The 26,486-nt window shown below is 42.5% G+C and overlaps 1 protein-coding gene across 1 annotated transcript in view; it reads right to left on the bottom strand.

The window, feature by feature from the left end:
- Positions 1-933: 933 nt before the first annotated feature.
- Positions 934-26,486, bottom strand: part of HS6ST1 (heparan sulfate 6-O-sulfotransferase 1) — a 256,229-nt gene continuing 230,676 nt past the window's right edge. Inside the window, exon 2 of the mRNA XM_070752998.1 lies at positions 934-3,283. Within this exon, the coding sequence (XP_070609099.1) occupies positions 2,575-3,283 (709 nt within the window). The 3' untranslated portion in view covers positions 934-2,574. The remainder of the gene's footprint in view (positions 3,284-26,486) is intronic.

Raw genomic sequence — 26,486 nt, 5'->3', positions numbered from 1 at the left:
AATATGAAGGCCTTTTTCAAATACAGCAGAAAACCTTTGGACTGACTGAGTGAGCTGTCGAATATTTGTATTTAAGAACTAGCATGTCTTTCAGGATGTAGATCATTACAGGTCCCTTGGTATTTGTGTTAACCACTGAAATAGATGGATAGGGTTATGTTTAAATCAAGTTTTCCTTCTGATCACTCTAAATTATTTTCACTGTCCTGTGGATAAAACATAGAAGCAGCAAGCTGAGCCTATATAACAGGTTGCTTAATTTGGTCATCTCCTTAGAAAGAAGACCAAATCTTAGGACATGGAAGTAAACACTGAGAACTGTGGGAAAGAATACGGAAAGTCCTTGAGTCAGGACAACAATTGGGAACAGAATTTCTGTCGCTTGGCAAGATGGTTAAGTAAGTCACACCCATTTTTATGTTTTGCTATGGTTGTTAAGCGAACCATTGGATTATTAAGTGAACCACATTGGATTATTAAATAATTATTCCTTCTTTAATTTAATCTAATTTTCCACATTGACTTTATTTGTTGGAAGCCATCTTAGAAGGTTGCAAAGCGTGATCACATGATTCTGGAACGTTGCAACTTTCGTAAATACATGCCAGTTGCTAAATGCCTGAATTTTGATCATGTGACCATGAAAGGTTGCAAATGCAAGGACAAGTTATTCCGTCACTGTTTTGTAACTTTGAATGGCTGCTAAAGAAAGAGTACTACCTATATTGAGATACAGAACCACAAGGAAGTTCCATACCTTTTTTGTGCTCAAAACCATGTGGAACAAAATGTACTAGCTTCTCTCTATGATGCAGAGTGCGCCTGGCCTTGGAGAATCAGCTGTCAACCTTCATATTCAAACGCTACCTACAATTTTTAGCTCAGAATCCAAGACAACAGAAACAATAAGTCATAATGACAAACACAATTTGGTTTCCTTCAGACTCTCATTTTATAAAACTGTTTAAAAATTTATAAAAGTGTTTAGAAAATAAAGAGACAGGTTTTTGGAGAGACAGTAAATGATAATTGGATGCTTTCAAGAAGAAAAAAATGTGTGGCATTGTGATTTTTTAAATGTTTAATAAGGCTTATAAAATCAGAGCTTGAAGTGAGAACAACTGAACACTTCTAGCCTTACAAATTCTCTTGTTTGCTCAAAAATAAGCAAGCAAGCCAGACAAGTAAAGTCTCCTTCAAGTAAGAAAATGCCTTCATGGACACATCCATGCAAGATTTGTTTTTGGTAATACTGTGGAAGTGCCACCTTTATGGGATTATGCCCCCTCCCATTTTCTCATCTAGTCTAAAGCTTTAATATCCTCTAATATTATCACACTCCTAAGTCCTGAGCCTGCTTAGATTTTCAACTCGGACACGATCAGTCAAGTGCTGCCATGTGTTCAATGCAGTGTCTTAAATTCAACATCAGCACTCCTATAAATAGTAGATATTATCCAGTGAAAATTAGTTGTATCTAAATCTCCCTGGCATCGATCAGTGGAGATGAATTACTTCATTAAATTTTAAGTTAGCCTCATTTGACCTAGGACTTATAATGATCTAATGTTTATTGTATAGCAGCCACTATATAGCAATGGACAGTATGTAATGCCAAATAATGAACAATCACTTAGAATAATAACTGTGTCTTATTAAATCAACATCCAAACAGAGGGGAAGAATATTTTCAATCATAAGCAGAACAACCACCAAATGATAATTTAGAATTTGCATGGGATATGTTGGCCTCAGTTGATCATATTCTTTAAATTTATTGGAGTGATACACAGCCAGTCTTTCTCTAGGAAACATGTTTTTTTTTACCACGAGATCATTTACAGTTAGTTTTACAAGGGATTTAATTCTCTCTTTAACAAAGGCTGAGAAAATGTATGCACATATTCAACAGTTGTTTGGATAATGTAGAGTGTATGAGTATGGATGTATGCATGCAAAACACCAGTGCCATGTAATCCAAACTTCAGTCCCCAATTCATAGTCCAGGATGTAATTTGTTTGCTGAATGTTTCTTATTCTCTATTTTTAAATTTTCCTTTTAGTTTGACTGCTGTTGGTTATATATTCTGCCTCTGTTTTAGCCATGATTTCAATGTGAAGTCAAGCAGCTGGATCTGGGACCAAGTCACTGTGTGGCAGGTTCACTGCCATTATTATGATGTTCACCACTGAACATCTCATATAGACAAGGGAAGGAACACACTGATTCTTTGAAGCTCACTTGCAATTTCTGATGGAGAAGAGTGGTACAAAGCTGCTCTCTATGATGTTTAGATCTGCATATAAGAGATGAAATATGAGGTGATATTTGGCCTCAGATCTAGGGGACTAGACTTGTGCATTTTAAACTCTGAGCTCACTTTTTTATTATTATTTTTTGTTTTATTAAGAACCCCATTGGTCTTGTAAGAAACAGTAAAAAGACCCTTTGTTTAAAGAAGCATTCTACTTTCTGTTTTACAGATTGTTTTAAATAAGTTTTTTTTTAATTCCATGTTCTTTTGTAATGGAAACACTAATATCTTGGGTTTTTTGTATAAAATTCTTCCAATGCTACCACTTCTCTATAATATGGCTCATGTAGTCCTCGGTAGGCAACCGTCCTTGTTCTTCAGTCTCTTCCCTGGGAAGTGCTTCATTCGACCGGTGAAGAAGCCTTTCTTCCCGATTCTTTATTCTCTGCTCCATCCTCTCCAGCTGCCTCTTGTACTGATAGCGCTGTTGGAAGAGGTCTTTTGCATAGTCGTACAGCTGCATGTCCAAGTCGTTAAGTTCTTCAATTCTCCGTATGGTCTTGGTGTCCACCTCCACGCCCCCTGCTCTTGTGCTATTATACTGCATGAATGGCCTGATAAATTTTAGGTTGAAAGTTCTCTCAAACAAATACTGTGTTTTTCTCTGGAATTCTGTCAAGCCAAAAAAGGCCATGTCTCTGAGATTTTTCTTGGCACTTTCCAGCAGTATCTGTGCTCGCTTGTTTTCTGGTATGAAGGACATGTTGTAGCAGCCTACCAAGCTCAGATCAGCCAACATCCTCACTTGGCGATTGTTAGCTAAGTTATAGGGGCAATCCATGAACTCCTGAAGAGTACAGCCAGACCAGTCTGTGCCTTCATAGCATGATGGCAGCTCTTCAGGTGTTGGTGTCCGGCCATCACACATATGCAAGGATGTTTTCCAGGTAGCTCCTCGTTGGACATGCCTCCATTCACTGAGATAACGGGACACAGGATCCCTTAGCAGAGTGATGTAATAAAACTTCCTGTAAGAGAGAGAAAAAATGCGTGTAAGAATTTGTACACATAACTATTTTTACTTTATTATTTATTAAATTTATTGGCCGCCCATCTTACCACAGGGTAACTTATCCAGTGATAGTTAATACTATTATTTGTTTCTTATTAATTTTTAAGGTTTACATTATCGGAATCATACACATTTCTTTTCCACTAGGCTCCACAGTACTGGCTTCAAGCAATTCAGTAGAACTCAACTGTGATCATTTAACAGATCTTTTGGAATTGAGAATCAACTGACATTTCATATTATTATACACATGAAATGTACACCGCAATAAGAAAGAAGGTCAGGAAATAGAAAGATACAGAGGGAGAAAGATACAATACTCTATTGTGGTGGTGCTTCTCATCAAAAATCACTTGTCATGAAAAGGAACGCAGGATAAGCAACAGTAGGCTTTTGGCCAATAAATGACAAAATAATCATGATCAAAATTGTAGCCAAATACTTCAGTATAATAAAACTACAGATTTATGTACCTTAGGAGACCACTCAGGCTGAGAACTAGAAGTATTTTATGACACAATACAAGAAGCCTTTTCTTTAGTAAAGTCTATGAATATCCTAATGGTTATGGGCAATCTCAATGCAAGTGTAACAAACCTCAAGATAATAATAATCTTGGGGAAGAAAGACCCTCCCCAAATTTAAAAATATCAGTGTTGCTTCTCCAGCCAGACTAAAACTTTGTCTATCTTGAAGACTTATTCAGGGCAAATGGAAAAACTGATGAACCATCAATATAAATTGAAGGAAAACACATTTAAAGAATTAAATAATATTGTGACCTCAAGGAGAGTGGATATAAATATAAGAATGACCAAATGCTTTGTTTAGTCAATTCTCTTTTATGACATGAAACATGGATAGTATCCTGGAAGGATGAAAGTCTTTGAAATATGGCTTTTAAGGAGAATGTTGAAAATGCTTTGGAGTCATAAAAGATTTTTAAAAAAACCTTGAAATCCTAGAGAACCTTCATAAAAGCCAACAAAGGAAAAAAATGTGATATTTGGTACATTTATTTACTACACATATTCCCGACAGAAGTATGTTCCAGAGCAGTGTTTCCCAACCAGTGTGCCGCGGCACACTAGTGTGCCGCGGGACATGGTCAGATGTGCCGCGAGCCCGGCCTGGCTGGAGCTTCCCTGGCGGTGATGGCAAGTGAACTTTTGGGGCTTGGTGGGAGGGCGCCGGCCACTGCTGCTTCTAAGCTGCGTGGGCGTGCGCCCGCACAGTCATTAGGACCCCCCCCACACAGAAATTTTTGAAGTGGCGCAAAGCCACGCAGTCCTGAATCGCTCCCTTCTCTGGCCAGCAAAGTCGGCTGCCCGGGAAAGCGCCACCTTTGAAAAGCGTGCGTTTAAAAAGCGTGCCGTTTTCCCAGGCAGCCGGCTTGCTGGCCAGAGAAGCGAGCGATCCGGGACTGCGTGGCTTTGCGCCGTGATGACAACGGTGCCATGGTGGCCTCCAAGTGCCGCCCTTCGTGGCGCCCCACCACCTGTTCCTGCAGGTAGAAGTCGGGCGGGATACCGGGAAGTGGAGGCGGTGCGTGGCCGGGCGCTGAGCGCCATAGACACCTGGGAGGGCGAAGGGTTGGATGTGGCTGCTGCCTCTTAGGCGTAGGCGAAGGCAACGGCGGAGTTTGCACTGGGGCCATGCGGGGCCGCTGATCCAGGGGGCCGCGGACCGGCAAGCCGCCCTCCACTCTCTCTCCGCTCTCTCTTTCTCTCTGTTGCCGGCGTGGTGCACGAGAGAGAAAGAGAGAGAGAGAGAGAAAAAGGAGGGTTAGAGAGAAAGCAAGAGAGAAAGAGAGAGAAGGAAAGCAAGAGAGAAATCAAGAGAGAGAGAGAGAGCAAGGGAGAGAGAGAGAAAGTAAGGGGGAGAGAGAGTGTGTGTGAGAGAAAGCAAGAGAGAGAGAGAAAGCAAGAAAGAGAGGAAGAGAGAGCGAAAGAAAGCAAGAGAGAAAGAGAAAGAGAGAAGGAAAGCAAGAGAGAGAGAGAGAGAAAGCAAGGGAGAAAGAAAGAAAGAAAGAGAGAAAGAGAGAGAGAGGAAGAGAGAAAGAAAGCAAGAGAGAGAGAGAGAGAGAAAGCAAGAGAGAAAGAGAAGGAAAGCAAGAGAGTGAGAAAGAGAGAAAGCAAGAGAGAGAGAAAGCAAGGGAGACAGAAAGAGAGAATGTGTCTGAGAGAGAAAGAAAGCAAGAAATAGGGAGAGAGGAAGAGAGAGAGAAAGAAAGCAAGAGAGAGAGAAAGAAAGCAAGAGAGAGAGAAAGAAAGCAAGATAGAAAGAGGAAGAGAGAAGGAAAGCTAGAGAGAGAAAGAGAGAGAAAGCAAGGGAGAGAGAAAGAAAGAATAAAAGAGATAGCAAGAGAGACAGAAAGAGAGAGAGAAAGAATGTAAGTGAGAGAAAGCGAGAAAGAAGGAGGGAAGGAGGGCGAGAGAAAGAGCAAAAAAGAGAGGAAGGAAGGAAGAAAGAAAGAGGGATGGAGAGAGAGGAAAAGAAAGAGATAGGGAAGAAATAGGGAGGAAGAGAGGGTTTTTTTATCCAAACATTTTTAGCCCCTCGCCGCCCCCCCCTCGCTCAGTGTTCCCCAGGATTTTGTAAGTGTGAATAATGTGCCGCGGCTCAAAAAAGGTTGGGAAACACTGCATTAGAGCAGGGCCAGGAGAAAGAAAGTTGGAAAATTTCAGTCAATGATACAAGACAAATATATAATGATACCAGACATAAAACATTGGATTCAGGACATTAGCTCAAAATGCAAGCGCAGATGACTGGCACAGCAATCCTGGCATTACAGGATAACACAGACTTTGGGATCACTTCAGTAAGTACCAATAGGTTTCTGTTCTGAGCCCAATTCAAATATGATGTGATTAAAAAGCTGTAAGGTGAAACATTTCACCTGAGTATCAGGCCCTGCCTTGCCAAATTGATCCTATGCAGCTTCTGCTCTGGCAATTTCACGCTACTCACCAGAGCCTACAAAACTTTTGCCAGACCCATCCTTGAATACAGTTCATCTGTCTGGAACCCATACCACATCTCGGACATCAACACCCTTGAAAATAGGCGTTGATTGCTTACCTGAACGCCTCTTCTCGTACGGTGAGCGGGTACAGCAGTCACATGGGTTGCTCATGTCCAATCCGGTGGAACTGAGCCTAGTATTAAAAAAGCTTGCCGGATCCGCCCCTTCCCCAGAATTCGCGAATCCATAGACTAGGCTCAGTTGTGAAGCTCTGTAGTGTTCAACTCTCATTGTTAGAGGAAGAAAGAGATAGAAAGGTAAAGAAGACACATACAAGGGCGGGAAGTGACTGCTGTACCCGCTCACCGTACGAGAAGAGGCGTTCAGGTAAGCAATCAACGCCTATTCTCCGTACTGAAGGAGCGGGTCCAGCAGTCACATGGGACATACCCAATAGATGGTCCCTAGGGTGGGATTAGCTTGCTATCGTGTGAGATAACGGATTGGAGTACCCTTCTGCCGAAGGCAGCGTCCGCTGAAGCGTAAGAATCAATTTTGTAGTGCCTGATGAAGGAATTTGGCGAGGCCCAAGTGGCTGCTTTGCAGACCTCCTCCAACGGGGCTTGAGTCGCCCAAGCGGCCGAGGTGGCTGCGCTCCTGGTGGAATGCGCAGTGATGTTCCTTGGAACTGAGAGGGAGGCCGACTCATAGGCCTTAGATATAGTCCCTCTGATCCAACGGCCTATTACTGTTGAAGACACTTTGGCCCCCATGACTCTGGGATGATAGGCTACAAAAAGTGCTTCTGACCTCCGAAAGGGTCCTGTGCGTTGGATATATATTCTCAGCGCTCTGGTGAGATCCAGGGTGTGCCATCTAATTGCCAAGGGATGGTCTCGTTGGAGGCAGAAGGAAGGTAAGACAATATCCTGAGATCTGTGGAACATGGAACTGACCTTGGGTAAGAAGGTGGGGTCCAGTCGCAAGACTACCTTGTCCTGATGGAATTGGCAAAGGTCCTGCCTGATTGAGAGGGCAGCCAGCTCCGAAATGCGTCGGGCAGAGGTAATAGCCACCAGAAAGGCTACCTTAAAGGATAGGTACCTGAGGGACGCCGATTTTAGGGGTTCGTACGGTGCCTGCGTGAGGGAGTGGAGAACCCGTGGCAAATCCCAGGATGGATACCTGTGGACCTTGGAAGGTCTGAGGTTGGCTATGCCCTTGAGGAATTCCTGAACTTCAGGGAAGGATCGGAGAGGCTGTCTGCGGGGGCCCCCTAGGACAGATGAAATGGCTGCCAGATGACGCCGGAGGGTGCTGGTAGAGAGTCCTTTATGGAAACCTTGCATAAGGAAGGAAATAATTCTGTGTATGGGGATGCACAGAGGGGAGAGACCTTCCTGAAGACACCACTGGTGAAACTTGGACCACGTGTGGTCGTAGATTCGGTTGGTCGAGCCCCTTCTGGCCTTTAGAATGACCTCCACTGAATCAGGGTCATGCCCACGCAGCTCTAAATCTCTCCTGATAACAGCCAGGCGGTGAGGTGGAACCACTCCGGGTCTGGATGGAAAGAGGCCCCCTGCCGCAGCATATCCCCCGAAACGGGGAGTCGCCAAGGGTCCTGGACGGACAGCTGTTGGAGATCTGCGAACCAGGGCCGGCGGGGCCAATGAGGGGCGATTAAGATTACTCGGGCCCTCTCGGTGAGGACCTTGTGAATCACGTCCGGGAGGATTGGAATCGGAGGAAATGCATAGAGTAGGCCTGGAGGCCATGGACTCCGGAGGGCATTGATCGCTTCCGCTCCCGGGGATGGAAATCTGGAATAGAAGCGAGGGAGTTGGGCGTTCGCATTGGTCGCGAAGAGATCCAGGACTGGTAGGCCGAATCTGAGGGTGATTTGATGGAACAGGTCTTGATGGAGGTTCCACTCTCCTGGGTCTATCGTTGCTCGGGATAGCCAATCCGCCTGGATGTTGAGACTCCCCGAGATGTGATCGGCTAGGAGCGACTGGAGATGTTTTTCCGCCCAAAGGCCCAGCTTGAGGGCCTCCCTCATGAGAGCCTTGGATCTCGTGCCCCCTTGCCTGCAGATATGGCTTTTTGTGGCAATGTTGTCGGTGAGAATGAGAACGTGCCGGTTGGGGATGCGAGGAGAGAAATGCTTCAGAGCCAGGGAGACGGCTCTTAACTCTAGCCAATTTATTGGCCTGGAAGCTTCCTCCGGGGACCACGTGCCCTGGGCTATCATCCCCTGGGCGTGGGCGCCCCATCCCGATAGACTGGCATCTGTGGTGATGACAAATTGATCCGGGCACCTGAACGGGGATCCTCTGTCCATGGCCGGAGACTTCCACCACTTGAAGGATCTGCGAACACTCAGTGGGATGACAATGCGTCGATTTGAGTTGCTGTGCCCCGATCTCTGAAAAGGCAACAGAAGCCACTGGAGTTCCCTAGCATGAAGGCGAGCCCAGGGAATGATGCCTATGCATGACACCATCTTCCCCAAAAGAGAAGATAGAGTAACTATGGATACTGAAGGATTAGATAAAATGTTAGAAATTAACTCCACTATACTGAGTTTTCTCTCGGGAGAGAGAAAAACCTGGGAAGATTTTGAATCAATAATGGCTCCCAGGTGAGGAATGGAAGTGGAAGGTTGGAGGTGACTTTTTTCAAAGTTGATGGAAAACCCATGGTCCTGAAGGACTGACATGGTGACAGAAAGGTCTGATTTCACTCTCTCTAGGGAGTTCCCATGAATTAAAATATCATCAAGATAACATAAAATGTGGATGGGAGACGCCCGGATATAGGCCGCCAGGGACCCCAAGAGCTTTGTGAAGACCCGAGGGGCCGAGGAAAGGCCAAATGGCATCGCCCTATACTGGAAATGCCTGCCTTGAAAGGAAAAACGTAAAAATTTTCTGTGGCATTTGGCTATAGGAATGTGAAGGTAGGCCTCAGTGAGGTCTAAGGAGACCATGAAATCTCCCGAGTGAATGGCGGCCAAAATAGAAGACAAGGAGTGCATTTTAAACTTCCTATATTTGATGAATAGGTTTAGTTTCTTTAAATCCAAAATGGCTCTCCAACCTCCGGAGGACTTTGGAACCATAAATAGGATGGAGTAAAAACCTAGGCCCTTCTGACCGGAAGGGACCGGCTGAATGGCTCTAATGGACAATAGATGAGAAATGGCCTCCTCCATACGGTTACAATCTGAGGATGACCTGGGCGAAGGGCAGGAAATAAAACGTTTAGGGGGAGGAGAAATAAATTCTAAAAGAAGGCCTGATTGAACAGTGTCAATGACCCAAGGGTCCTTGGAGGAGAGACGCCAATTTGCAGCGAAATGAGCTAGGCGACCCCCTATGGGAATGGAGGAAAGGTTACCATCTAGGTTTTTTTGAAGCCCTGTTAGAGGCAGCTCCCCTTTGGAAACGAAAACCCCTACCCCTGGAGTTCCTACCTTGGGAACGAAAGCGGGGGGAATACTGACCTGGAGATCTCTGATAGGAAGCCGCTTGATCTTGCTGGCGCCCTGGGCGACGAAAGGACTGCGTTTTAGTAACCTTTTTTGTGGTTGGGCCCAAAACCTTCTTCTTGTCTGTGGTCTCCGTGAGGAGAGGATCCAGAAGATCACCGAAGAGAAGGTCGCGTTTTAAGGGGCCCTGGGATAACTGCCACTTTTGGCGAACTCCCGCTTGCCAAGGGCGAATCCATAGGAGTCTTCTTGCCGTTGTAGAAGCTGCAATAGACTTAGCAGAAAATCTAGTAGATTGTAAGGTGGCATCAGCCACGTACTGGGCAGCTGCAAAGACCTTGTTGAAGTCTTGTTGACCTCTCAAGTCATCTGGAGGAATGTGCTGTTGAAGTTGGCGAAGCCACAGCAGCATGGCTCTGGAGAAGAAGGAGGCTGCTGCAGAACTTTTAATGGCCCAGGAATCAGCGGAGAAACCTCTTTTGAGCATTTGCTCGATGCGCTTGTCCTCTGGACGGAGGACTTCCTCCGCCTCGCCTGGCACAGCCGCTGCCGAGTGAAGAATTTTGACAGGTTCATCTGGTTTGGGAAAAGATAGAAGCTCTTCATAGGAAGAGGAGAGTTTATACAACTTTCTGTCCTTGGTAGAGGGATTAAGGCCAGAGGCTGGAAAATCCCACTGTTTAAGTAAGGCATCTTTAAATAATTTAGGCATAGGGATTACCTCGTTATCCTCCTGTTCCTCTGTGAAGTAAGGTAAATTCTCCTCCGGGGGATCAGTGGAAGTGGAGGCTTGTTTCTCCTGGGCCGCTAATCCCGTAGAAATTCTAGCTTTGAGGAGGAGAGATTTGAATAGTTGAGAAGGGAAAATAGTAATGGGAGGAGGGACCTTTATTTGGGATTCCTCGTCCTCAGATAAGCCCTGGAAAGGGTCTTCATCCTCCTCTACATCCTCATATTCATCTTGGGAGGACTCTGAGTCATCCTGAATAGGAGCTCTGACCGCTGGGGAAGAACCCAAGGGGCGGGAGGAACGAGAAGGAGGAAGAGGTAAAGGAAGCTCATTGATGGAGGAGAGTTTGGCATCAATGGCTTTGGACAACACAGCAAAAATAGATTGGAACTCAGGAGGTAAACTGGAAATATCAGCAGAAATGGCAGAAGAATCCCTAAAGGCCTGGGAAGATCCTGGCTGGGGGGAATCTTCCATAATATCTGGTTCCTCTGGACCTATGCCCCATAGGTTAGGTTGGGGTCTGTCTAGGTTTGGCTCATCCAGAGATAACACAGGGACCCCAGAAGGAGGCAGGCTAGAGGCCTCTGGTGGGTCTTGACTACTGATTACTTGGGCCTGCACTTTCAAACGTTTTGCTGATTTATCATGAATCTTTTGTAGGGCTAGGTCCCTTCTCTTCTCGGCCCTGGTGACCTTGGTCGAGGGGCGGGCCCCTGGAGAAGAGGAGGAAGAGGCCTGGGGGATACTAGTAATCTCATCGCCTGTAGGCCTGGCCTCTCTGGGACCTTTAGTTGTGCCTCTCTTGGGAAAGGTAGCCATAGTCTGACAATTAACAGAAGACAAGGCTGAGCCAATAATTAAATTATAAGGAGAAGATTTCAAGGACTTCCCAAGAGGAATGGATCCTGCTTCGAGGCCTCGAAGCTGCTGAAACGTGAGGACAATCTGGGCAAACCCAGAGTTCGTGCCCCCAAATCCAGCGGGGCCAGCCTCCCTAAACTTTGCAATTAAGTAAAACCAAGGCACTCTGGTTGGAGGCTAGGCCGGTGGAGAATTTAGCCTGGGACCCCCAAGGCCCGCTCCCGGATCCACGCGGTGGACTGAGGCCTACGCGGCTGGCAGAAGGCCAACACGAGAGGCCTAGATATTTTAAGAAAGGGCGCGAAGGCCTTCGCGCCAAAAAATCGCTTCGTAGAATTTCTTAAGGGGAAAAGCGATCGACTAAGTCCAGGAGACTAAAGGCGTCCCACTCCGCAGGAGGTATTTTATAAGCCCTTAAATATAGTTTTATACAATAATTAAGCAATAATCCAATAATAAATACTCGCACCAGGACCTCCAGGCCAAGGGATTAGAAGAATCCACAAGCGGCCGCAGGAATCGTAACCGGCAAAACCGCCGGGGGAAAACGAAACCGCAACTTCTCCCAAGTAAAAAAGCCTAGCCGCTTTTTATTTTTTTTCCTTTTAAAAACGGCTGGCGCAAATAGTGCAAGTAAATGAATAAAGACAATAAATCTTACTACTTTTTTGAAGGAAAGGTCGAAGGGAAGGTGTTAGAATGTTGAACGAGCATTCACAATACAACCGCAGGATATGCGAACTGAGCGAATTCTGGGGAAGGGGCGGATCCGGCAAGCTTTTTTAATACTAGGCTCAGTTCCACCGGATTGGACATGAGCAACCCATGTGACTGCTGGACCCGCTCCTTCAGTACGGAGAATGTCCAAAGATACTTCACCAGAAGAGCCCTTCACTCCTCCACTCAAAACAGAATACCCTACGAAAGCAGACTATCAATCCTAGGTCTAGAAAGCTTAGAACTACGTCGCCTAAAACAGGATCTAAGTATTGCCCACAAGATCATATGCTGCAACGTTCTATCTGTCAATGACTACTTCAGCTTCAATCACAACAACACAAGAGCACGCAACAGATTCAAACTTAATATTAACCGCTCCAAACGTGACTGTAAAAAATATGACTTCAGCAACCGAGTTGTCGAAGCGTGGAACTCATTACCTGACTCAGTAGTGTCAACCCCTAACCCCCAACATTTTTCCCTTAGACTATCCACGATTGACCTCTCCAGGTTCCTTAGAGGTCAGTAAAGGGCGTGCATAAGTGCACCAGTGTGCCTTCCGTCCCCTGTCCAATTGTCTCTCCTTATCTAATTTAATCTTTTTTTCCTTTCAAATATGTTCACCTATACTTTTATATCTTATCTTCTATTCTTTTCTTTACTTATATTATTACATATCTTTCTCTTCAATGTGTATTATGTATTGGACAAAATAAATAAATAAAATAATAAAAATAAATAAATAAATAAATAAATAAATATAAATGAATAAAATAGTTCAACGATCTTGAGGGAATTTGCAATTCAATGGAACATCAGTTAGGTAGAAGGTTGCCTCTGCAGGGATTCCCATTCTCTGGAACAGTGATTTTCAACGTTTTTTGAGCCGTGGCATTTTTTTACATTTACAAAATCCTGGGGCACACCACCAACCAAAATGACACAAAATAACACTCTAACACAGCACATATTATACATATAGTTATTGTGATGCATTGCATATCACCCTCTGCGGGGGCTTCTTATAAAAATAAAAAGGTCAAATATTTAAAGTATATACACCATCAAGATAGACATAACCACCTGAGGCTGAGGCTTCATCTAGTGGTGGCAACATTTACCTCCAGTCCTGACCAGAATTAGAAATCAGGACCATGGGGAGAAGTAGCAGTTTCAACTACTTGCTGCGGCCACACAATGACAAGTGCACGGCAGCCCAAGCGGGGACCTTCCTGGGTGTGGATGAGAGGCGGCCTGCTATTGGTTCATTGCTAGTGGTCGGGATGAATCCTACAAGGTGATTGGTCAGTGAGCGTTCCCTGTGCCTCCACTCTTCCTGTTGCTGATAGCTGGAGGGATTGTGAGGGGAATGTTTATGTTCGGATGGAGGCAGCTAGTCATGGGCTGGATAAATGGCCTCCATGGGCCGTATCCAACGCACGGGCCGTAGTTTGGGGACCCATGTTTAATTTCTCCACGGCACACCTGACCATGTCTTACAGCACACTAATGTGCCACGGCATACTGGTTGAAAAACACTGCTCTAGACTTCTGCATTTGTTCTTTTATTCAAATTTCAGGAAATTTGGAATTGAAGTTGCTTATCTGGTTTTTGTGCCAACCAGGAAAGAGATTCTCTATTCCTCCTTATGAGAGAAAAGGAACAGGGAAGGAAAAATGGGAGTTGCCTGAGAAAAAGGAGAAAATCTTTCAATCCTGATTTTGATGACCTCCTCCTTCTATCTAGTTTGACAGGTTAGGTTTGATTGGCAGATTAAATTGATGCTTTCTTTTAATTTTTTTCATATCTTTTTCTCTTGGGATAGGATTTCTTCCCATCCACTTTAATACATCTCACCATAGTCATTAAAGAGAAGACTCTCGCCAGAGGCCAGTGGACTCTTTTCAATTCCAACCTCCAACTTCACAACTGAGTATGCTATGATGATGAGAATTGCACTCCAACATTGTCTGTGTATGGTTTGTAACGGTGCATTTGTAAGGCATGATATTCTCCAAATAACCTCATTTATTAGGCTGAAATAATGGCAGGAAATTTAAGATAATTCACCAGAAGGAAAAAAAAGTGATCTAAAATGGCAGTTCTGTGTTAGCAAAAACTTCAGAAGAGAAGGATTTAGGGGTAGTGATTTCTGACAGTCTCAAAATGGGTGAGCAGTGTGGTCGGGCAGTAGGAAAAGCAAGTAGGATGCTTGGCTGCATAGCTAGAGGTATAACAAGCAGGAAGAGGGAGATTGTGATCCCCTTATATAGAGCGCTGGTGAGACCACATTTGGAATACTGTGTTCAGTTCTGGAGACCTCACCTACAAAAAGATATTGACAAAATTGAACGGGTCCAAAGACGGGCTACAAGAATGGTGGAAGGTCTTAAGCATAAAACGTATCAGGAAAGACTTAATGAACTCAATCTGTATAGTCTGGAGGACAGAAGGAAAATGGGGGACATCATCCAAACATTTACGATAAATATGTTAAAGGGTTAAATAAGGTTCAGGAGGGAAGTGTTTTTAATAGGAAAGTGAACACAAGAACAAGGAGACACAATCTGACGTTAGTTGGGGGAAAGATCAAAAGCAACGTGAGAAAATATTATTTCACTGAAAGAGTAGTAGATCCTTGGAACAAACTTCCAGCAGACGTGGTTGGTAAATCCACAGTAACTGAATTTAAACATGCCTGGGATAAAAATATATCCATTGTAAGATAAAATATAGGAAATAGTATAAGGGCAGACTAGATGGACCATGAGGTCTTTTTCTGCCTTCAGTCTTTTATGTTTCTATGTTTCTAAAATACCCCCAGCCCCCTAATTTAAAAGATAAGTTATTTGAAGAACAAAATGCTAGGCACAGTACTGGTCCATTTGAATTAACTACAATGAGCTATTGTTATAAGGGTTACAAAGGTATATTTTACATACAGATTTTTTTTAAAAAAGAATGAAAACAGACAACTTAAAAAATATCTTCGTAGTGCAGCTTTTGCTGGATTTCCAACAGTCATCAAAGATATGGATGAGAAAAAAGTCTGCAAGAGAGACCTTTTTACTAAATGTTGGATTCAGAACCCTTGGCTGGAAATGGATTTTACCACAGCTTAGCAGAAGAATGGCATTTCAATCAGTTAAGAATCATGGCAAGTCACTGGATCTTGCTCAGCATTGGAAATCTTTCCAAATGTAGGCACTTTGAACTAGACAGTCAGTTGTTCATTTCGTCCTCTGATAAAGAAGGCATCAATCAATGCATGTTTTTTGAAGCAATGGCAGAAAAATATGTTATTGACAAGCTAGGAAACCAGGCAAGGCATTTCCAGAAAGATTTGGAAATCATCCAAGGGGTAGAATGAAAAGGCGGCTTGGCAACCACATTCCTATTAGGTACTAGGTTTTACCTAAATTATCTGGTCTCTCTCAATAAAGTCAAATGTGCATTAACCTGAGCTTTTAAATGAAGTAGGCTTAGAGGAGGTGGCAACAGGAGACTCACTGGAATTTATTTAAGACCTGGAGGCCTCTGGTGTCTGGAGTTTCAGAGAAACTGCATTGAATTTCATTCATTTCACGACTTGTGACTTGTTTCACAACCAAATCACCCCAATGTAAATGCAGCAGGGTTTCTATGCTACAATTTGAAAAGCTAGAAACTTACTTTTTGCCTAATAAGAATCATTAAACTGGCTTTGGTGCCCCTATTTCAATAAACCATGGTTTATCTCATATCTCATTGGCCAGCTTTAAATTTAATGCTAAGCATATTCATAGCAGCCTTTGTGTTGCAATATTGTTCACCTTCTTTCTGATTGAACTTTTTTGGCACTATGAGGAGACACCTGCAAGATGAGTTTAATGTGTATTAAAACATTGATTGGCTTAATCAGGATTTGTTGAATTTGGCTAGGTTCAGAAATATGTAGGCATAAGCCATGATATGCAATCAATAATGCCTGAGTTCATATATTACATTGCCAAAAGTGAACAAATCACATTATGTTCTATCTAGTACATGTACAATATCTAGTACAATAAATGTTCCCATTTCCATTCTACTTCTAATTACATATACAGTGGTCCCTTGATTTTCGCGGGTTCGAACTTCGCGAAATGGCTATACCACGGTTTTTCAAAAATATTAATTAAAAAATACTTTGTGGTTTTTTCCCCCCTATACCAGTTTTTCCCACCCGATGACGTCATACGTCATCGCCAAACTTTCATCCGCCTTTAATAAATATTTTTTTTAATAAACTTTAATAAATAAACATGGTGAGTAATAATCTAAATGATTGCTAAGGGAATGGAAAATTGAAGTTTAGGGGTTTAAAGTGTTAAGGGAAGGCTTGTGATACTGTTCATAGCCAAAAATAGTGTATTTACTTCCGCATTTCTACTTCGCGGAAATTCGACTTTCGCGGGGGTCACAGAACGCATCCCCCACGAAAATTGAGGGAACACTGTATTCTAGGCATGTGGGATTATGAAATAGAGGACAATGGGAAAGTTAGTAGGAAGTTATAAGTTCCAGGAAGCTTACACGCAACCTAGCAGGCAAGTAAGTGGCTGCTACTGGATGGGTAGAGCACGAAGCAGTGAGGGAGGCATGAGAGTTGGAGGCAGTGAGGGGCTACCAAAATTTTTACTACCACACTGTGGGCGTGGCTTATGCAGGACGCCTTGCATTTTCTTTCAACTTCTTTCAGTGCAAATTGGGTGCTCTGGGTTGGAGCTCCATTTTCGCTACCCCGCTGTGTCCCCCCCCCCAAGGTCCGGGCAGTAGCCCACCCCTGGTTGGAGGAAATACCTGAGGGTGCATGGGGAAGGACTGAAATGGATGTAAGGATGCATGGGAGTGTGAAAGGGTGTGAGAGAGTTGGGGCGAGGGTTTGGGAGGTTGTATGCAAATGTAGGGTATGTGAGTGGCTGATGCAGTGCAAGCACAGAAGGGGTGAGAGTGTTTGTGTGAGAGGGGGGAGTCTTACCTTAATAATTTGCAACCTTTCCTACTAGTTTCCCCACTAATTTTCTGGGGAAGCCAGCAAGGAAGATCACAAATGGTGATCATGTGATCACAGAGCACTGCAACTGTTGTGTGAGCCAATCACCAAGTGAACAGATGATGATCACATGATCCAGGGATACTGAGGACCAGTTGCAACTGGGGATCAGTTGCAACCATATTCACTCATCCTTGTCATAACTTTGAACAGTCACTGAACAAATGGTTTTAAATCAAGATTCTACCTGTATTATATTATTATTATTATTATTATTATTATTATTATTATTATTATTATTATTAATTAGATTTGTATGCTGCCCCCTCCGTAGACTCGGGGCTACTATATTAGTAGAATATAGTATATGCCTAGATAGAAGTCAAAATAATAAAGCTGGTGTATAAATTGAATACATATATTTATGGATAACTAAATACATTTTATCTATATCACAATCCACAAACTAAGACTACAACATTTATTTTTGGAATTTATGGTGTCTGATTATGAATATAAGCAGCAGTCCTAGATTTTTTTTTGCAAAATTCTTCATATACTTTAGAGAAAGCTTTCCTGTGTTGATTTTTGTCCTGCAATTAGAAACATGGAAGGGAATTTCTTCTTGAAAGCAATCAAGGAAATTATTTTGTATTGTGATTATTTCTTGAAGTTTATCCTACTTTAGGCACAGTATCATTTAATAAAGAATAGTAACAGGAAGTTACTAATCTATCAAGAAAAAAATGCAAACAGCCTACTGATTTAAATGGAGTCTCACACCTGGTATATAAAGATAGCAAACTGTTAAAATATGTCCATATTTTTTTTAAAAAATATTTGACCTAATTAATATTTTCGTTATGCTTGTGTAATTCCAAGACCGTACAGCCATATGCCATATGAAATCATACATGATGGCTAGGAAGAAACAAGAAATAACCAATTCCCAGTAGATGGAAGATGTTGAGAAGACAAATTGCCATGAAGAAAATAATTAAAATGCCAGCTGATACCCTTAATTATATTATAACTGTATGCCAAGAAAAAAGTCTGATCTGACTCACGTTAGATATTAACAGGTATTACTACATCAAGGAGATATTTTAGGTACATTCCATAGGGCACTGATGTTCAGTAAAGGTTACTTTGACAGAATACCCTGCCAATAACATATATCTTGAGAAAACGTTATATTTGGAATTGTTTGCCACTACTATACCTTTTGCCACTGTTTCATAAATGAGAAAAATTCTCAGTTCATTATGGTCTCGCATTCTGTTACAAATACATCATGTTATAAATATGGAAGTAATATTCTTCTGGGGAAGAATATGTGAGAAAAAGACAGTGGATTCATGGAGATTGTTTGGAAAGAAGGTTTAATGGTAGACAGGAGCACATGACATGAACTTCTGTACAGAAAAGGTGGATCACATGCTTCCAGATGTTGGATCCAGTGAAAGAGACCCATTGCTGAGTGTTCCTGAGTTTTTTTATAACTTTATAACTTTTTAATAACTTTTTTTATAACATCAGTTTCCTGTTCCAGTATAAGAAATGCACACTGATTGTTAGATTCCTATGGTGCCATGCAGAAGCAACTTTGTAGGCTGTGTTTTTGAGTTCAGGTTTGGCTGACCCTTTGCTGGATGGTGGTGTAATGAAAGTGCTCTGGGCAATTCCTAATATGGCTGTTATTTGTTTGTTACCTAGAAGTTTAGTTAACAAAGGTGGGGGGAATGAGTGAGGTTGGCTATTTCTTGATGGCACATTGACAAAGGTGGGGGCTACTAGAGTGAGTCTTGCCTAAAATCATGCTTCTGGAGATATTCTATATAATGTTCTGCCTTTTAAAATATTTCCTAGGATATTTCATTGTTCTAGGAGAGAGGTGGGTGCTAACTTCCTACAACTCTAAATAAACAAAAGAGGCAATTACTCCATACATACAGAAATATTCTTGATAAATGTTAAGTTCTTTTGTCTTTTGAAATTACAACATGCAATTTCCATTTTTTTTCTCCACTTTCTCATCAGCCACCTTTTCTATTTCAATATTGCACACTTTACCCGCATATATAAATAAACAACTGGCAATAAGTAAATGTATTTCCTCTGAGAAGGTGCTCATTAAAATCTTGGATTTCTTGATTTTGCTACGCACAAAGTTAACAATCAAAGCCTTTAAAGTATTGTCAGTAAAAATAACACATACATTTTCCTTATATTTATATTTCCTTGCATATTTACACAAAGCAAAGGTTGGCATAGAAATGAACAAAAGGGAGAGGAACATGTCCTGATCATGAAAAAAATTCAGCCTTCCTCCTACATTTTTAATGTTTCCAGAAGTCACCGACTCTTGCATAATAGTGAATACTGTCCATTTTAAATGGTGTCCATTTTTTAAAAATGATTAGGTGGCAACATTAAAAATGATTTTTTTATTATATAAAATGCTGGGTAGTTTAATGAATGGACTCTTCTAACACAGATCATATCCTACCGAATACTGGCTGAAACTGTTATAGGCCACAGATAACATTGGTCCAGTTGTATCTATAGCACCAGGTCAAAAGGTTAAAATGGAATAAGGGCAGTTTTTTAAAAAAATAGTTGTTTATCAAAATTTGTTTTAGCAAAATAAAAACAATAAAAGAGAAAAACTCTATATAGAACCTGGTTCGCTAAAGTTCAATACTAAAATGGCAACCAAGGTAATTAGGGTCAACAGAATTCAAGAGGGATTGGACTTGAACTGCTTGTGAAAATGCAATGACTCTAAACTAATGATGCATTTAACTCCATCCCCAGCTCTGCTGGCTCTTCTACATTATAAACAGGTGGCTTCCAATCTTCTTGAATAAATGTATATACATTTATATTAATTAATATTTAAGAAGATAATTGAAAAGTTTAGCTTTGATCCAAAGAATAAATAAATCACACTGGTGAAAATAAATTGCTTTCTTAGGCTTGTAGCTAAAACCAAGTATAAATAAGCCAATCTACCAAAACCTAAGAAGGAAGAATATTACGGTACTTCTTTTGGGACTATAACATGACTTGGGAAGACAGATACAAACTCCCATCCACCTATCTACTTCCAAGTTTGGAAAGCATTAAGATAGTTATTGAGAAACAATGCTCAATTTTAAGTAAGCTATTCTAGAGATAATTTGTAACCAGATCAAAGCTGCATGTAAAATCACCGACAATATCAGCATTGAAAGATTTCCTTATTTGAAAGATACAATTGGAAAATGTGAGAAAAATGAACCAAGGAAAATTATACATGTGATAAGCATGAACCAAGGATTTTAAAAATAGCAAAGGGAATAGTTGACGGTATCAATGAATTTAAGTAGACCAGAAGAGATGATTTTAAATCAAATAAGGATATGATTCAGAGCATGAGAACATATAAAGGAATACAGTAGCATACCTAACTATTTGTTTGATTATAATCCACATATAGACCACAAAAAAGTGTCTTCTTGGTGGTGATCCCCACTCCATAGAACATCATTCCTCTTCCTCAGGTATTGTTGGTCCCTATCCTGTTACTTCTTTAAAAAGCCCTAAACATGCATTTTTGTTAGTGGGCCTGAGCATTCTGAATGGAGATGGAGGACCTGCCCCAAAGCTAGGAAATATTGGCATAAAATAAGGGAAAGGTTGGAAGGTTGAACAAAAGATCAAAATGAAGTCAGAACTATTTTTATTAGGTACCTGAGAGGCAAAAATTGATAAAATTCTTCAATATATAATACTGCATATATTAACTGAATGGAGAAGGAATCAACCATGTGGTTAATTTGAATGGGTTGCTGCTGTTACCGGAAGATGGTTTTAAGGGGTTTATGTTGCGATTTTTAATATGTAAACCATCCAGAGTCACCCATCTGTGAGTTGGATGGCTATGCAAATTTGTTTAATAAAGACACAAATTAATGCAATAAAGACAAGAGGTACTTGCTCTATAGGCATTCAAGATTTCTGACCATAATTAAAGTACCAGTCAATTTTTATTTAGTCATAGACCAGATTGCTGTATAAAAAGAAAACACATAAAGCTAATATATTAAAAGGAAAAAAAATATAATAAATTGTTTCCAACCTAGTTTTTTTACATGTCCTATCTATACATTCTTTGCTACTAAAACCAAGCCAATCCATCTTGCTACTGATCATTGTCTTCTCTTTGCTTCCTGTAATTCTGGCATTATCAATTTCTCAAGGGAGTTGAGTCTTCATATGCCCAAATTATTTATTTATTTATTGGATTTGTATGCCGCCCCTCTCCGTGGACTCGGGGCGGCTAACAACAGTAATAAAAAACAGCATGTAACAATCCAATACTAAAACAACTAAAAACCCTTATTATAAAACCAAACATACATACAAACATACCATGCATGAATTGTAGAAGCCTAGGGGGAAAGAATATCTCAGTTCCCCCATGCCTGACGGCAGAGGTGGGTTTTAAGGAGCTTACGAAAGGCAAGGAAGGTGGGGCCTATTCTAATCTCTGGGGGGAGTTGGTTCCAGAGGGCCGGGGCCGCCACAGAGAAGGCTCTTCCCCTGGGTCCCGCTAATGATAATTTGAGCATGATTACATATACTTCTAGTGAGAAATCCAGATTGAGTTCTTCGATGATTGATGGTATTCTTAACAACATTCTCCAACATCTCAACAACAGTTCAAAAACATAGATATTGTGACAAATTGAGTAGCAAACTATAAGAAGTGTTTTGTGGTAAATTTAGGAAGAATGTAATATGAACAATGGTTGATCATAATGCAGAAGTTGAAAAAATAAAATTTGGAACCACAGAGTTATCTTTGATAAAGACAGTATAGAAGGTGCCAGATTAACAGAAGTTTGCAAACAAAATTCTTTATTTCCAACACTTGTTTTAAGCAAGATCACTGTAGACTTTCCGCATTGAAATAAATGTGGGCAACAGCGGAATCAAATCATGACCACAACAAGGATATAAAAATCCTATTACAGACTACAGAACAGACCACACATTAGTGGTACCAAATATAGAAGATAAATTTAAATAATTATAAAGAATAGTTGTGTCAGTAAAGAATGATTTACAGAACATGGAATAGAATATCAATACAGTGATACCTTGTCTTACAAACTTAATTGGTTCCAGGATGAGGTTCTTAAGGTGAAAAGTTTGTAAGACGAAACAATGTTTCCCATAGAATCAATGGAAAAGCGATTAATGCGTGGAAGCCCAAAATTCACCCCTTTTGCCAGCCGAAGCGCCCGTTTTTGTGCTGCTGGGATCAGGGCCACCATCAGGAATTTTGGGGCCCCATACAGCCTAAGTGTCTGGGCCCCCCCGCCATTTTAAAACTATTTTAAGTCGCCAAGCCACTCCATCCCCCGGGGATCATTTCCCGCTTCACGCCAAGCGAGGCGGTCCCATAGGCCAGTGTTTCCCAACCTTGGCAACTTGAAGATATCTGGACTTTAACTCCCAGAATTCCCCAGCCAGTGAATGCTGGCTGGGGAATTCTGGGAGTTGAAGTCCAGATATCTTCAAGTTGTCAAGGTTGGGAAGCACTGCCATAGGCTATTTCAGGAACTGGGTTAAGCCGATTGTGTGGACTCGTCCAGGAGAAAGAAAGAAGTGGGAGTGACAAGGGAAAGAAAGATCCTGGCATCGGTCAGGCGGAGCGAGGCTTATTTACGGCTCCTTGGCACTTCTCCCTTCTTGTTGACAAAACCATATTCTTTCTAACGAGGGGAGGGGGATCCCACACCCGGCAGCCACCGGAGAGGAGCTGGAAAGGACGAGGGGAGAGAAAAAGCAGGGTACCAGCAGTCAGGCGGGTGTCTTGAGGGGAGGAAGGAAGGAAGGGAAGAAAGGCGAGGGCGAGCTATGAAGGAAGGAAGGAAGGAAGGAAGGAAGGGTAAAAGGGGCGATCAAGAGAGGAATGGGTGAATGAATGGACGGAGGGTGGGAAGGAAGGAAGGAAAGAGGGAAGAGACAGGAACAGAGGAAGGGTGCAAAGAAAGCAAGGAAAGGTGTGAAAGGGGAGAGTAAGAGAGGAAGGAGTGAAAGAAGGGAGTGAGGGAGGAAAGAAGGGAGGAAGGGGAAGGAAAGCAAGAAATGGAGGGAGGGAAGGAAGGAAAGAAAGAAAGAAAGAAAGAAAGGGGGAAGGGACAGGAACAGAGGAAGGAAGCAAGGAAACTTATGAAAGGGGAGAGTAAGAGAGGAAGGACTGAAGGGAGGGAGGGAGGGAAGAAGGTAGGAAGGAGAAAGAAAAGAAGAAATAGAGGAAGGGAAGGTAAAAGAGAGGAAGAAAAAGAGCAAGAAAGAAAGAAAGAAAGAAAGAGAATGAAAGAGAAATAAAAAGAGACAGTGGGAATGAAAGAAATGGAAGGAGGGAAGGAAGGAGAGAAAGCAAGAGGAAGAAAGAAAGCAAGAGAAAGAAAAAAAGAATGAAAGCAAGAGAGAAAGAGAGAAAGAAAGAAAAAGAAATGAAAGAAAGAAAGAGGAAAGAAAGAGAATGAAAGAGAAATAAAAAGAGAGGGGGAATGAAAGAAATGGAAAGAGGGAAGGAAGGAGAGAAAGCAAGAGAAAGAAAGAAAGCAAGAGAAAGAAAAAAGAATGAAAGAGCAAGAGAGAAATAGAGAAAGAAAGAAAAAGAAACGAAAGAAGTTGTGATTTTGACTATGCCAGCTCATTCCCTCCCCCGCTCCCCACAAACCACCTACCCCTCTACCGCAAGAGGGAAGAGCCCGAGGCGCCAGGTTCTTCCCTTTCTCCCTCGCCCGCATCCTTGCCGCGGTGACTCACCAGAAGGCTGGAGACCCACGCAGCTCCTCGGGGGGCCTTGCGGAAGGCGGCGGCAGAAGACCCCATGGCCGGCGCTGGATGCGAGGAGGGATGCTTTCTGCGCGGGCGGAGGCTGAGAGCTGAAAAGGGCGCGCCTTGCCGACCCTCGCCGGAAGAGCTGCCCATCTAGGCAAGGGACGCCTCGGGGAAGGAGGGCAGGGCGGGAAGGGAAGGAGGGGGCTGGTGGGGGTTTAGGAAAGGGGAGCCCGCCAGGCACGAGGGAACGCTGGCCGCGCGGGGCTCCGAGGCCAGCCTTGCAGCTCCTCGGCGGGAGGAGCCGAAAGCCACCGGGAAAGGACTGGGCTCAGCAGGAGAAGCGCCGCCCCCCCATTATTCAATTTCCCCGGGCCCGGTACGCCGCTCCCAGTAATACCCGTCTATTGGCGGCCCTGGCTGGGATTCCCCTGAGGCTCCCCTCCATGGGAAACCCCACCTCCGGACTTCTGTGTTTTTGCGATGCTGCAGGGGAATCCCAGCATCACAAAAACGAGCGCTTCGCTGGCAACAGAAGTCCGGAGGTGGGGTTTCCCAACGAGGGGAGCCTCAGCGAAATCGCAGCATCGCAAAAACACCAAAGTCCTCGAAACCCCACCTCCGGACCTCTGTGTTTTTGCAATGCTGCGATTTGACTGAGTCTCCGCTCACTGGGAAACCCCACCTCCGGGCTTCCGTTGCCAGCGAAGCGCCCATTTTTGAGCTGCTGGGATTCCCCTGCAGCACCACAAAAACACGGAAGTCCGGAGGTGGGGTTTCCCATGGAGGGGAGCCTCATTGGAATCCCAGCAGCAGAAAACCGGGTGTTTCGCTGGCAACGGAAGTCCGGAGGTAGGGCATCCCAGCAGTGGTGGTGGGTTTGTAAGGTGAAAATAGTTTGTAAGAAGAGGCAAAAAAATCTTAAACCCTGGGTTTGTATCTCGAAAAGTTTGTATGACGAGACGTTTGTAAGGCGAGGTATCACTGTATAAAGAATAGACTCAGTATGCTTGGATTATGCAATAGAGTACAAAGGAGCGATTGAAAGATATGAGAATTCATGAAAACTGAAACAGAAAAATGTTCCCAAAATTTCAAAGAAGAAAGATTCAAGTAGCTTTCATAAAAACCCACCATTATAGCTAGGGAAAGATGAAGGATGAAAGCCTGTGGCAAAAATATAGACGAATGTGACTGAACACTGACTTTCAGTGTTAAGTATGAAAGGACGAGGGAAGAGAGCTCAATCAATAACGTCAAAAAATAGAGAAAATAATAAGTAAAAAAAGAGAGAGAGTTTAAAAGAAGATTAGAGAAATTGCAGGAAAATGTACAGCTTAGGTAGGATTACTCAAATGTAATCATGGACAAGATCTGACAGAAGCAAATGAGGTTAAAGGAAACTGCAAAGGCTATACTGAAACTCTGTAAAAAGGGGATTATAGAATGACAGGAACATTTGTTGGAAGAGTTTGGGAACTGACTCCATTAGAAAGTGAGATAGGACAGGCAATAGACCAACTGTCAAATACTCAACCAGTTAAAGTTGCAAACCCCCTCCACCCCCAACCAGCTAGTACTAAGTGCTAGGTCAGAGGTCTTCAAACTTGGCAACTTTAAGACTTGTGGACTTCAACTCCCAGAATTCTTCAGCCAGAGCTCTGGCTGGAGAATTCTGGGAGTTGAAGTCCACAAGTCTTAAAGTTGACAAGTTTGGGGACCCCTGTGCTAGGTATTCACAAATGCAAAGCAAAACTCTGGATTTGAGATTGGTACCTCGGATCTATCCCACAGAAGAGAGTTGCAAGTGAAGACTAAATGTTCATTAGTATGCAAATGCTTCTCTAATTTCTCATGCAAACCAAGTTTTGCTTCAAATCTTATGAAAAAGAGCCATATATGGAGAAAGAAATGCCAAATGAGTAGAAAAGATAGCATGTGAGATTAGATAGCTAAGATGATGGAGAGAGCAAAAGAGAACAAATGGGAAATTGACTTGTGTTGTATTGATACAAGAAAACCTTTGGCAATGTAGATCATTTCAAAATGTAGAAATAAGAGTAAGAGCTGTGCCAAAACGATTGACAATACTTTACTTATTTGATGCAAGCAAATGATGTTCCAGAAAAAAGCAATGATTATGCTTTAGGAGGAGCAGAAAATGGATGGATGGGATCAAAGAAATTGAATAGCCTATTGGTTATTAGCAAGGCCTGGACAAGATGTTGAACTGTTTGTATATATGTTACCAGGAGACAAACTTACTTCAATGACACCTGATGCATTTAAATGATAAATGTTTTACTACATAATTAAACGGAGGCTTCCTAGTTCCTCATAACTGTTAAAATTCTTCCTGTTTCAAAGAATCCAATTTTTTGTTACATCCAAATTATTTCTTTACGTTTTAGATTAATGAACAAATCAGGACCAGAAACACAAGAAACTTTCTGCTGCAATAATTAGTGTATAACGTGTCAAATAAATATTCTGCTATAAATGACTGCAGTATTGGATATCCACTCC

This window comes from Erythrolamprus reginae, chromosome 5 (genome assembly GCF_031021105.1).
Source record: "Erythrolamprus reginae isolate rEryReg1 chromosome 5, rEryReg1.hap1, whole genome shotgun sequence".
In the NCBI taxonomy this organism is placed as follows: Eukaryota; Metazoa; Chordata; class Lepidosauria; order Squamata; family Dipsadidae; genus Erythrolamprus; species Erythrolamprus reginae.
The sequence above is the reverse complement of the archived record's forward strand: the minus strand, read 5'-3'. Positions and strand labels throughout refer to the sequence as shown.